Raw genomic sequence first — 12,954 nt, 5'->3', positions numbered from 1 at the left:
GAAGATGAGAGGGCAGCCGAAGGCTGCTGACTCGATACTGCAGGCCATAAGGGCAAAGGTACCCTTTTGGAGCAGTTATGTTCTGCTTGGCATGGCTGAAGGTCTGAAATAAGCTTGGAAGGTGAAGCACGAGTGTACTCGGAGATCCGGGGGAAGGAATCCCGGAAGGCGAGATTAAAGTCCTGAAGATGGATTCTTGTTGAAGCTGTCCGAGTAGGAGCAATTTTTGCAGAGAATTCCAAGACGAGTTTTTCAAACATGAAGTTGGAAACCCTCGTGAGAAAAATGGAGTTTCAATGAGATCGGATGCTCACGATGTGACAAGCATCTGGGTTGGTTGAGAAATCCATAGAATCTGTCATTTACTTTGGAGTGTGATGCGTCTGACCACAGTTCAACAGTTGGTTTAAGTGTACCGCATACTTAGCCTGAATATTAGAGTATAAGATTGACATAGTAAATTGTTTTATCTTTCAGAATTTGTAGGTGTCTAACGATATAGATGGTGCTGAAGGAACAGTGAATATTTGAATCATATTCTTGTGTTTATATTGAGATCTTCCCAATCTTTTTGACTGGTGTAACATAGTTCATTTTTCTTGTTTAATAAATGTTTTATTTTTTGTGTTAAAAGTTCATCAGCAGACTCCTGTGAAGTTGTTCAGTAACTTTCCTCCACAGTTTCTAAAATAAAAGTCAGGATCTATCAAGCCAGGTTTTACTCTGGGATCTGACTTGTCCAGTATTAAAATCAGCTGGGATAGTAACATTACTAAGAAATCTTTGTAGTTTATATTCTGCAAACAGTACTTTTCAAAATTCAATATTTAGCATCTTTAGTTTTTTAAAAATATACATTATTCCTTGGGGCTAAAGTGGGCAGATAGTGGATGAAAAGCAGGCAAGAACCATTGACATTTTCTAACAAAACTGCTGTTGGGCATGTAATACAATTATGAATATGGGCTTGTATATCATAAAGAAAGGTAAATGATGGAAACGTATTATGCAATATAATGTTCATCATTTGGACCCCTCGTTAGCTTGTACATGGGATAAGCATTTTTCCATATAATGGGTGCTCATATGTATCCGAACTTATATTAATTGCAGCGTTTTGTGCTACCATTCATCCTGCCTATTTACAAAGCAGCTATTAAAATTTTCCAAGTGGCTTAGGTAATCTCAACTGTCATAACTGTCCTTTCACAACACAAAGATGGAAACCAAACCAAAGTGTGGACATAATCTTGACAGGTCCCAAATGTAGGGAATGGAAGGTAAGGAGAGGGTAATGAGAAGAAAAAGTATGTTCAAAACAGCTAATGTTTATTGACAATTCCTCATACATTGAAGCAATCCTTGCCCGTATGCAACAAGACCTAATCAACAGTTAGGTTGGAGCTGCTAAGTGGGAAGTAACATTCACACTATCTCCCCTTAACATTCATGGCATTTACCACTGCTAAGTCCCTCAGTATCAATATTTAGGGGTCCTAATAAACAATAAATGCCATGACTATGAGAGCAGGTCAGAGACTGGGTATTCTGCAGCAAATGGTTTATCTTCTGAATCACAAAGGCACAAGTCTGGATTGTGATGGCGTACTTTCTACATATCTGCATGGATGCAACTACAGCAACACTCAATAAGTTTAATACCATCCAAGACACAGCAATCCATTTGATTGATACCACATCCACTGTCTTAAATATTCACTCCCTCCACCATCGGCATACCATGGGTACAATGCGGCAATTCGCCTAGGCTTTTTAAGCAGTACCACGGACGGCAGCAGTTCGAGAAGGCATCTCACCACCATCTTCTCAAGGGAAATTAAGGATGTGCAAAAAATGCTGTCCTAATAATAATCAGTAGTGACCTGTTTTCCCAGGCTTTATTTTTTCCATACTGACCACGCACAGCTGGTACATAGACTACATCTTTGTTTTCCATTTTTCAAGCTAGAATACTAAAATAAGTTGTCTTTTGTTTATCACAAGTCCTGTCTCTTTCTGCATTCAGTGACTCTTGGACTACAGGCTGGGACGATGAGTAACCTTATGGTGGTCACCTAGTATGGTCCTCAGATGAAGTTTGATTGATGGACTTAACACTTGAAAGATGGCAGATGGGAAGACACTATCAAAAGATGTGTAAGCAAATTGGATATTGTGAAGTCTGTATGACCTTGCACTGCCTGTGAGAAAAAGGACTGTGCAGGCCTCGGAAGGCTGGAATGGTGCCAGAAATTTAGCTTAAAAGGAATGTTGCTTTGAGGACTCATTGCTACAGACATAGTGGAATAGTTGCCACTGAAAATGGGAGGAAGGGCCAGGAACAGCATGACTGACTGTGGTGCCCACCCGTGGGGTTACTCAGCGACTTGGTAATGTATGTACCAAGAAGATGGTAATATATGTATCAATTTAGGGTGCTGTCGTGGAACAGACTAAATTGGGGGTATCCATTTTGGGGAACTCTTGTGAAACAGACCAAATTGGGGTTATTCTTTGTGCTTTAGAAAAATCTGTCTTTCTTCTTTTCTTCTGATATATATATAAAGCGCTTTCGCTTTTCATTAAAGTTTTATTTATTTCTTTTACTATTTTTATATATTAATGTATTATCAATTATAATTGTCATATTATTATTGAAATCATTTTTCAATATTCAGTAAAACTGTTGTTTTAACACATTTCACTCATTCCTGTTACATCCAGAGAATGGCTCCAAATTTAAGTGAAACTCAGGAAGGGACTCTCAGGCCCCTCCCTACATATCTTTACCACAATAAGTACAGCAGCTCAAGAGGAAAGTCTACCACCACCATCTCAAGGGTTAGCAGGGATGAGCAATAAATGTCAGCCTAGCATGCAACATTGCAGAGAATGATTCATAAAAAATGTGACATAGAAAACAAAACAGAGACAAATGGAAAGAAACAAAGACAGGGTCAGGGCAATGTGGTGATGAGGAACAAAAAGAGACAAAAAACACTATATGCAAAAAAAAAGTAAGAAAAAAGTGGCCGTAGCCTCTGGATTACTAGTCCAGTGATATTATCACTATGCCACCCAGGAAGTTGTCTCCTTAGGATCATAAAATTGCAAAGTCGATGCCTCCGATGATGATGGTTTCAGTACTTTAGAGAGGTATTAGGGGTCTTCATGCCACATGAAAGACATATCCTTTCTCAACAATTCCCTGAGCAATGAAGGTTTTGAACAAAACTGGAAACGTATGGAGGCAAGAAATTAAAGAGAGCTAGACATCTTTGAAGATCGTCCTTATCTTGAGGAGTTGGCACGGCCTTAATATCCTCTATTTTACTTGGATCGGGACATATGTCAGCGCTGGAATAAATAGAAATGTAGGCCGGAATTGTCCCAGATTTGTACTAAGTGCGGTAGTGGGCGGGAAAAGTGATGTTTTACCCGTCGGCTGCAATGGGGCTTTTCATGCCGTATCATCCCATTCCTGTCACATTAAGTACACATTCCCAGGAAATCAGCTGGGTTGCTGGCGGGGCTACTCTAAAGCACCCACCCAGCCGTCATCTCAGGCCTTCAGTGATCCATGAGCCATATTTAAAAGGCGCCCCTGCATAGAGCTAACATTTTTCAAGGGATAGGGAGCTGCTGGGAACTGATGGCTACCAAAGAGAGGAAACATACTGCCCCCAAATTTAGGCACGCCTCCCTCAAGCACCTATTGGACACAGTGGAGGCCCACTACAAAGTCCTCTTCCCCCATTCTTGGTGAAGACCAGCAAGCAAGGTCACCAATCCAGCATAGGAGGTAATCGCAGCAGTGGTCAGTGCCAATGCTCTGCAAAAGAGGATAGCTACCCAGTGCAGGAAGAGGATGAATGCTCTCATCCGTTCCACCAGGGTAACTCATTCTTCCCATCATTCTCAACTCACACACTCAAAAACCTATCACACATCCACAGAGATCTCACACCTCAAGGGACAACGCCACTAACGTTCACACACACACACTCACTTCTCCATCAGGTTCATATCTTCTGAAGCTTGCATCCTCATCCCATCCATGGCTCCGCTCACCACATAAACATTCCACATAGTGCCATGAGTCCTGTTCGCACTCTCTCCATCTGTTTTCAAACAGGAGAAGCTGGCTCACAACAGCAGGGAGAGGTCCCTATCCAGGTTGGGAGGGGTGGGGGGGGGGGGATGTGGACTGGCCCACATTATACCCCTCACTCACTTTGAGGAGTGTGCCATCACAGTGACAGTTGGGGATGTTGACTATGCCAGTGACAACAGTGAGGTCAGCAGCGAACACCCACATGAGGCTCCTTCACCAAATCATCCCTCTCTCAATGCAACTGTCAGTACTCTCTCTCCTGCCTTTGACTCTGCTGCCATGCACTAATTATCTCTACTTTAGTTCACAAGAAACTCTGCCAAGCGACAAACACTCTCAGCCAGTTCGTCCCTCAGCTCCATCCAGGTCCTCACCTCCAGCCAAGAGGGCACCTCCTCCATTGAAGAGCTGGAAATAAGCAGCGTGGAAGACCCATCACAGCACTTACACACACCCTCAACCAGCGCAGACATACACCTCAGTGGGACTTAGAATCTATAGCATACTCAGGTTCAGAATCTGGTGTTCACTGCACGGAATTGTGTCCGTACCGGGAGGAGGCAGGCTCAGCCAAGCTCCCCAGCACTTGGAAGATTGCTGGGGAAGAGGCATCTGTGAGGTCTGAGTCAGATGACAAGCCTCTGGATTCGGATTTCCAACTCATTGTGGAAAGTTGGCAGAAGACAGGAAAATCATGCAGACCTGTTGGAAGCTCTCGACAGAGTGGCACGCAAGTCAGAGGAGTGCATCCACCTGCTCTCTGAAGAAGTGGTGCCCACATGTGCGTACATGGAGATCTCTTGGGAAGGATGGCGGGGCCATGGAGACCCCGGTCCAGCAAGAACGCGGAGATGCGCGCAGACCTGCATTCCATCATGGTAGCCATGGGTGAGTTCCTGCAGTGGCAATGTGAGATGGAAACAGGGCACCTTGACAACCCCTGGGTGCTCCTTCTCCTCAATGAGTCATGCCAGGATCTCGGGCACCGGAAGGGAGGAGGAGCAGCAGCTAGACACCCCAGGGTCATCCACTCAGGAATCTCAGAGGCTGTCCTCTCCTTCTGAGACCCCTTTGCCTGTGACTTCTTCAACCTCACCCTCTGTCACCGCAAAGGGAGCAGCTGGCCAATCGGCTGGGATACGAAATGTAGTAAGCTCTTGGGACTTCTCTGTGAGATGAGTAGTTGCTGAAGTTGATCTGCCTTGGATGCCTGACCAATTCCATAGGTTGTTACTAGTGTGAAGTCACAACATGCTGGTAGACCTCTAATTGCTGGACCTTTAGTTTGCACCATGTAGAACATTTGTGACACCCAGGAGGATTGATTGTACTTGCACTCCAGGACTATGGATCCTGCACATCGAATTAGTGAACTGTTGTACGTTGGAAGTTTCATTGTAGTAGGTTTTGCATGGCCTTCCATGTCTGTGGATACATGTTTTTAGAATTCACAGAGGTAGTATGTTGGCATTTGTCCCTTGTCAATCCTGGCCAATAATGAATAGTCGCTACCCTTCTTAGGACAGATAATTTGAATCTTGGCAGACATTTTGGATGGTGTGATGGCATCAATGTTTTCCATGAGATTGACAGGGTGAAATATGTGGTCACCGTTCTTCATCGCATCGTCCACATCATCGCCATTTTGTGGTTTGTCAATCGCTTATGTATATATTCCTTAGGGGCACCTGATGGTCGTTCTTTTTGCTTGAAGGTACACTTTGTGCTCGGTCTGTTTGGATCAGTGCCCGGCTCTTTGTAGCTGAATCAGCCTTTGCTCTACTGTCACTGCCAATGGGCCTTTCTATCACATGCCTTGCAGAATTATTGAAAACCTGGGCATTTCCTTGGTGCATGCAGAAGGCCACATCTTCCAGATAACTTGCTAGGTTTGAGTGTTCTCGTGAGTGCGTAAACAATTGTGGTTGTACTTAGGACCTTTGTTGACCTGCGAGGATTGCTTTGTACTTGTCCATCCTTGAGTAGCTCCTTGATGCTATGTTTTGGGCTTATCTAGCAGGTCTTTCTGGCATGCTTCCATGGGAACAGATGCTATTGCCAACTCAACAATTCTGTCTGCTAACTCTGCATTTGAAAAATCACTACCTATCCTTTTCTCTGCGTCTGCTGATGAAGAGGTCTACGGATTCTGTACGCTGTTGTCAGAATGACGTGAACTCTAGTCGATGAATATAGAAGTTTAACCTGACTATGAACCGGTTTTCCAATGTAGTCCATATCTTTTGGGGATTCTTTAGCTCTTCTTCTGTTAATCCTGACATGTTCAGCCTCTATAAACCTTCATTCTCAATTGCTAGGTGAATTTTTATGGCTTGCCTGTCTGGTTGCCCGTCAGACACACCTGAACCAAGAAACCATAGTTCTGAACATTGCATAAGCGTTTTGAATTTGGATAGTAGATTAGTTGCATCCCAATTCAAACTACTTAATTTTGTGGACATTCTGACAATATCCCTTTGACCTTCCTTCTTTTGTAGCACCCAGGATGAGTGTCACTGTAGCCGCTTTTGTGTACTTTTCTGAAGCTCCGCCCATGAAGACAAATTGCGGTGGGAACACACCACAGAGCAACAGTGTCTTTATTTTTTATGCAGTTTATTGTTCAGCAACTCTTGAAGCCACGTATTATAATCACAACCTTCTCTGGCCTGATTTTTAGGACTGTTCTTATTTTAGTTTTTTTTGTTTGACTCTCCCTTGCTTGCTATCAATCCTGCCCACACCCTGGTCATTCACCTTTCCTGACTGAGCTAAGCCGATGCTGGTCCTCTCGATGTGCTGTCCCACTCATTGAACTGACGGGCTATACGCTGCAGTCTTACCACGAGGGATCCGTCTGCCTACATAGGAACATAGGAGCAGGAGTAGGCCATTGGGCCCCTTGAGCCTGCTCCACAATTTAACTAGATCATTGCTGATCTTCTACCTCAACATCATCTTCCTACAATATCCTCCTATTCCTTAATGTCATTGGTATCTAGAAATCTATTGATCTCTGCTTTGAATATACTCCATGACTGGGTCTCCACAGCCCCCTGGGGTTGAGAATTCCTGAGACTTACCACCTTTCAGCTGAAGGAATTCATCCTCATCTCAGTCCTAAATGACCTACCTCTTCTCCTGAGACTGTGTCCCCTGGCTCTCGACAGTGCCCCCAACCAGGGGAAACATCCTTCCTGCATCTACTCTGTTGAGCCCTGTAAAAATTTTATACACTTCAATGAGATTCACTCTCATTCTTCTAAACTCTAGAGAATACAGGCCCAGGCTCCTCAATCATTCCTCATAGGACAATCCCTTCATTCCTAGAATTGGTCCGGTGAACCTTCATTGCACTCCCTCCACGGTCAGTATATCCTTCCTTAGGTAAGGAAACCAAAACTGTACATAATCCTCCAGGTGTGGTCTCACCAAGGCTCTATACAACTGCAGCAAGACTTCCTTATTGCTGTACTCAAATCCCCTTGCGATAAAGGCTAACATAGTATTTGTCATCCTAATTACTCGCTGTAACTGCATGTTAGCTTTCAGTGACTTATGAACAAGAACACCCAGGCCTCTTTGGACATCAACATTTTCCAATCTCTCCCCATTTAAGAAATGCTCTGCATTTCTATTTTTCCTACCAAAGTGGATAATTTCACATTTTTCCACGTTATATCCCATCTGCCAGGTTCTTGCTCACTCACCTGTCTAAATCTCCTTGAAGCCTCTTTGCATCCTCCTCACAACTCACATTCCCACCAAGTTTTGTGTCATCAGCAAACTTTGAAATGTTACATTTGCTCCCCATAGCCAAATCATTGATATAGATTGTGAATAGCTGGGGCCCAAGCACTGATCCTTGCGGTATCTCACTAGTCAGAGCCTGCCAACCTAAGAATGATCCATTTATCCCTATCTCTGTTTCCGTTCGTTAACCGATCCTCAATTCATGCCAGTATATTTCCCCCAAGCTCTAATTTTGCTTACTAACCTCCTGTGTGGGACCTCATCAAAAGCCTTCTAAAAATCCAAATACGCCACATCCACTGGTTCTCCCTTATCTATTCTGCTAGCAACATCCTCAATAAACTCCAACAGGTTTGTCAAGCATGATTTCCCAGTCACCAAATCCATGGTGACTGCCCAACCTCAGCATTATTTTCTAAGTACCCAGTTATCACAACCTTTAGAATAATTTCTAGCATTTTCCCTACTAATGTCAGACTAACAGGTCTGTGGTTCCTTTTTTTCTCTCTCCCTCCTTTCTCAAATAGCGGGATCACATTTGCAATTATGGGGTCATATTTGCAGCTCTTTATTTGAGCACTAGCTAAGTGCTGTGTGTTTCCTTCACAGTCACAGCGTTACGTTTACAGCACTCTCCGATGCTGCAACTTCATTGCAGTCAGATCAAAATGTCGAGGGTTGTCTCACACCATGTAGCACGATCTAAAGCTGTTCACCATGTCTTAATCTTGGTGCCACCTGTCTTACCACCGCTGATAACCATGTCATGTAACTATAGTGATATAATACTTTGGACTTATTTACTGTACAAGGCAGAGGGCTCTAAATGCTCATAAGGGATTAGGTAAATGCGTTGTGGGTTCATTCATTAAGACTAGGCACATGAGAACAGTTATAGATAGTTATAAAGCTTGAAGGCATCAGAGTGTGTGTGTGTTCTGCTCAAAGCAAAAATGAAACTAAGGCTGGATTACATGACACATTTCTATTCTAGTGATGTCATGCTGATAGCCCTTAAAGGCATATTACAAACTCACCTTTGTCATTAGATCAACATAGCTTATTATGTCTTTTAATATGATTGTCTTGATGCATTTTTATACATTTATGCTGGGAAGTGTGCAGGAAAGCTACCGAGGATCAAAGATAACCTGCAGGAGAGAATAGTTCAAAATCCACAGTAAAAATATGACAATCATCTAGGTGATGATTAATCATATGGTTCTTTTTTGGTTAAAAGGATATGTAGCCCTGTTATATCCTAAATTTCGTATATCCTACAGCATTTAAGTTGAACAAATGGGAGAGTTTAACATACTGTGTTGTGTGTAATGCCACATTGTTTCATAAAACAGGTTAAAACTAGTAAAAGCTCATGCCTCAGTTTTTCTCCACGTTCTGATGCTATTTTTCTGTAATAATATTTACAGATGTATTTGCTAAAGCATAATGTTCTTCCATATATAAAGATATTTTTGCAACATTTTATGCTATACCAGAAACTAACTCCATGACAGCGATTTGAAATGTAATGTTTTTTAATGTGCTAAACCTCTCAAGACACACGCTCACATTCATATCATCCACTTGCCTAGGTGCAATGATTGGGGATTTAAGAAATAATGTTCTTACCTGTTAAGAAAAGCTGTTCTTGTTTCTCTTTTCTTGCTGATTGGGCAAAACTTCTTGTTTTCAACCAACTAGAATCAAATTCACTGACATGCTGGTCAGGCCATACAACAGAAATCTGGAGGAAGACATTGATAATCACAGAATGGAATTTGAAATTACCACTTTTATCTGTCATTTTATTTATAACTATACCATTAGCACTAAAAGTTTAATTTATTGAGAAAATAAAAGATGAAAAAATGATATTGTGGATTGCTACATCCATGTATAAGTGGCTTGCAACACCAAGGAGTAGGATGTGAGCCAACATTGTGATTTCTCCCATAAGAGGAAATTCCCAATCGTAACTGAATTTTTTGTGTAAGGGCTTGAGTAGAGGCAAACTGGCAATCTAGAAAAGAAATACAATTAGAGGAATGAGTCAAAATGGATTGCTTTCAAACACCAACTGATGGTTTGACTGATAGGGAAGACCTGCCACTGTCTATTTAAATGCCCGAGAGACAGTTAATTGGACGAGTCTTTATTAAGAGTCAACCAGGGGCTCTCACAGCTCTTTAGCTGGCGGTGAGACCCCTGTTGTCTCCATTACTGTCCAGTGTTCATGCTTTAGAAGGTGAAATAATCAATGGAACATAGAACCAATACACCAAGAAGGTAAAAGGTCCATACTGAAATGCAAGATTAAATTAATGGAGAGATGTGGAATGATACAGTCTGATATTGAAGAAATATGAGATTCAAAATCAACTCTGGAACCAATGGGTTTTCAGAGATGAATGATAATCAGACAAAGATAGAATATGTCGTGTGATAAGGTGAGTGACTACCACCAGTGCAAAGAATGGTAGTTATCTTCATTATCTAAGTTATCGATAAGATGCATGTCCACTCATTAGCTTTACCTTGTATGGGTTTATACTTAACTGTCCTTTTTGGATGTAATGGGTGGATACAGCACTGGTTATGTGCACCTAGGACTTGATAATTTAAAAGGAGAGATTTCTAGCAGCTCTGGTGAGCATATGCCCTGGAGCTGCAAGCAAGATAGAAGAGAACTGCCTCAGTTAGGACACGTTTGTGTGTCCCAGATCAGTAATGTAAAGATTTATTCTTTTGGTTTACTCTAGGTTGTTTTTAGGACTTTGGCTTTCCAGCTGGTTTTCGCTGTTAAACCTGTAACTTTAAATAAAACCCGCTAAACAATATTAAATTTTCTAGTGTCTTCACTGAAATTTCTAGCACAAAGAATGAATCAAAAGAATTAGGGTGAACTGAAGTAACATTAGTAGAGACATGTAAGGATGAAAAATTGGAGTTCATTCTAATTAATAAAAGAAATTACTAAAAATAAAATTTCACATCTGTATTGCTTTGTAAACTTTTCTTACACAATTATCTAAAATACACAGGGTTTTATTTTTATACAAAGCATGGATGAATACATTCAAGTTGTCTATCAGCAAATAAACATTTACAAACTGTCAATATTTGTCTTCCCAGTACTTTTACTTTTTCATTATTTTTGGAATCTGCCAGCGAGTGAAATACAGAAAATGAAAATCTATAGAGAGATGCAAGATCAGAAAGTAACACTAGATAGATCAGGCCATTGAAAAACAAGAAGGGAAGCAACAGAGAGCCTGGTTTACCATCGGCTTAAGTGCAGTTCGAGAATTGAGCAAGTACCCAGATGGAATACAAAAGTGTTTTTATTCTTGCTACCTTCAAAATCTGTTGATAAATCATGGTGAAAAAAATTAATAATTATGTAAGTGTACAAGGGCTTCAGCAGATAAGTTTGATAGTGACAGCAAGCCTCAAGATAAGGAAGTAATTTGTACAGTGTCTATGTAGGTGGTGAATATTTTTATCTTTAAAAATCTGCTGTTGGCTCATTAGATTTGATATAGTTTTTAGTTGAACTTGCAGACAAAGAAAGATGACGGGGTATTGAAGACAGATGCTGGAATATATTTTCGACATTCATTACAACAAATTAATTGTCAAAAAAGTTAAATGGCAAACAACAGGTTAACAAATACTAACTAAAAGTTTATTGAAACGTTCCAGCATTTTAAGAAATATGTTCTGTTGAGACTCCCAAAGTGTCCAAAGTTGCTTCTACACACCAGTATTAATAATTACATAATCTGTGAGAAGAAAGAGATGTAACATCATCTTTGAACATGTCATTTAATTTTTCTTTTCAATTTACTTATATACTGTAAAATTAATCCAGGAAACTTTGTAAGATAATCTCCCACCTCCTTGAAAAATTCCAAGGGCAGAATTTTATATTTGGCTTGCGGGCACACGCCCGACATTACAGAACGTAAAATGACACACAGTATGACCTCAGACGTACGTCACGCGTAACCGTGCACCATTGCGATATTTCACTTGGCGGGCGTGCTATGAGGACAGAGGCGTGCCCACCATTAATTAACGGGCCAGTTAAGGCTCTTGTGGCACCAATTGTCTTTGATTTTATGCGGCCCGTGTGATTTTCAGGGTGTCGCACGGGCACAAAGGCAGACGGGTAGGCCACATTTTCAAAAATCTCATCCATGGGCGGGATAAGAGGGGTGAGTGGGCTCGCTAATGCGAGTTGTTAGTATTTTAGCTTTTAACTTGCTGCTGCTTGCTTGCGTGAATAGGACAATTTCATTTCGCTTCAGAGCTGCTTTGACAGAAATAACAGGCTTCAGTTCAGGACTCCGGAGGAGTCATAATACTTGGGGCCTTCCAGGTATCAGGCAGTCTTCCCTTACCCTGGGGATGGGGATTGTGGTCTCTGAGGAGGAAGAGAGGGCTAGAAGGGGGAGGAGACCAGCTGTCCCTAATCAGCCTTCAAGGGAGCAACCTGTGGGAGGACAGGCACAGGCACAAGAGTGCAGGGCCAACAGGCAGTCCAATGCGGAAGGGGCTGCAGAAGATGCCACTATCCTGCTGCCAGGGTTTACAGGCAGCGATGCAACTACCTCAATGTGTCTGAGGTGCAATGGGAGAACTTGACCTCCATCTGTCAGATGATCAGCCCTGAGATCAGCTCCAACTGTGTGGGTGGACACCCTATGTCAGTGGTGCCGAAGGTCACAGTGGCCCTCAACTTCTATGCCTCCGGCTCTTTCCAGGGATCAGTGGGTGATTTTTGTGGAGTCTCCCAATCATCTGTCCACAGTTGTGACAAGCTGGTGACAGACGATCTGTTCAGGTGTGTGTTGACTTTCATTCACTACCGCACGGACGAGGCCAGCCAGGCAGAGCGAGCCAGAGGCTTTTCCACAATTGCTAGGTTCCCCCGCATCCAGGGTGCAATCGACTGCACACATGGCCATCAAGGCACCAGCAGGTGAACCCGGTGCTTTTGTCGACAGAGGGGATTCCACTCCTTGAACATGCAGATAGTGTGTGACCATAGGATACAGATGCTGCAAGTTTGTGCAAGGTAC

The 12,954-nt window shown here is 42.3% G+C and overlaps 1 protein-coding gene across 9 annotated transcripts in view; it reads right to left on the bottom strand.

The window, feature by feature from the left end:
* The window catches only part of bbox1 (butyrobetaine (gamma), 2-oxoglutarate dioxygenase (gamma-butyrobetaine hydroxylase) 1), a 274,469-nt gene that overhangs the window by 229,440 nt on the left and 32,075 nt on the right, over positions 1–12,954 (bottom strand). For all 9 annotated transcript variants that reach the window (XM_041196843.1, XM_041196840.1, XM_041196838.1 and 6 more), the window contains exon 3: positions 9,500–9,614. In XM_041196843.1, the coding sequence (XP_041052777.1) occupies positions 9,500–9,614 (115 nt within the window). The remainder of the gene's footprint in view (positions 1–9,499; positions 9,615–12,954) is intronic.

The sequence above is a fragment of the Carcharodon carcharias genome, chromosome 10 (assembly GCF_017639515.1).
Source record: "Carcharodon carcharias isolate sCarCar2 chromosome 10, sCarCar2.pri, whole genome shotgun sequence".
NCBI classification, from domain to species: domain Eukaryota; kingdom Metazoa; phylum Chordata; class Chondrichthyes; order Lamniformes; family Lamnidae; genus Carcharodon; species Carcharodon carcharias.
Note: the sequence above shows the minus strand (reverse complement) of the source record. Positions and strands in the feature narration are given on the sequence as shown.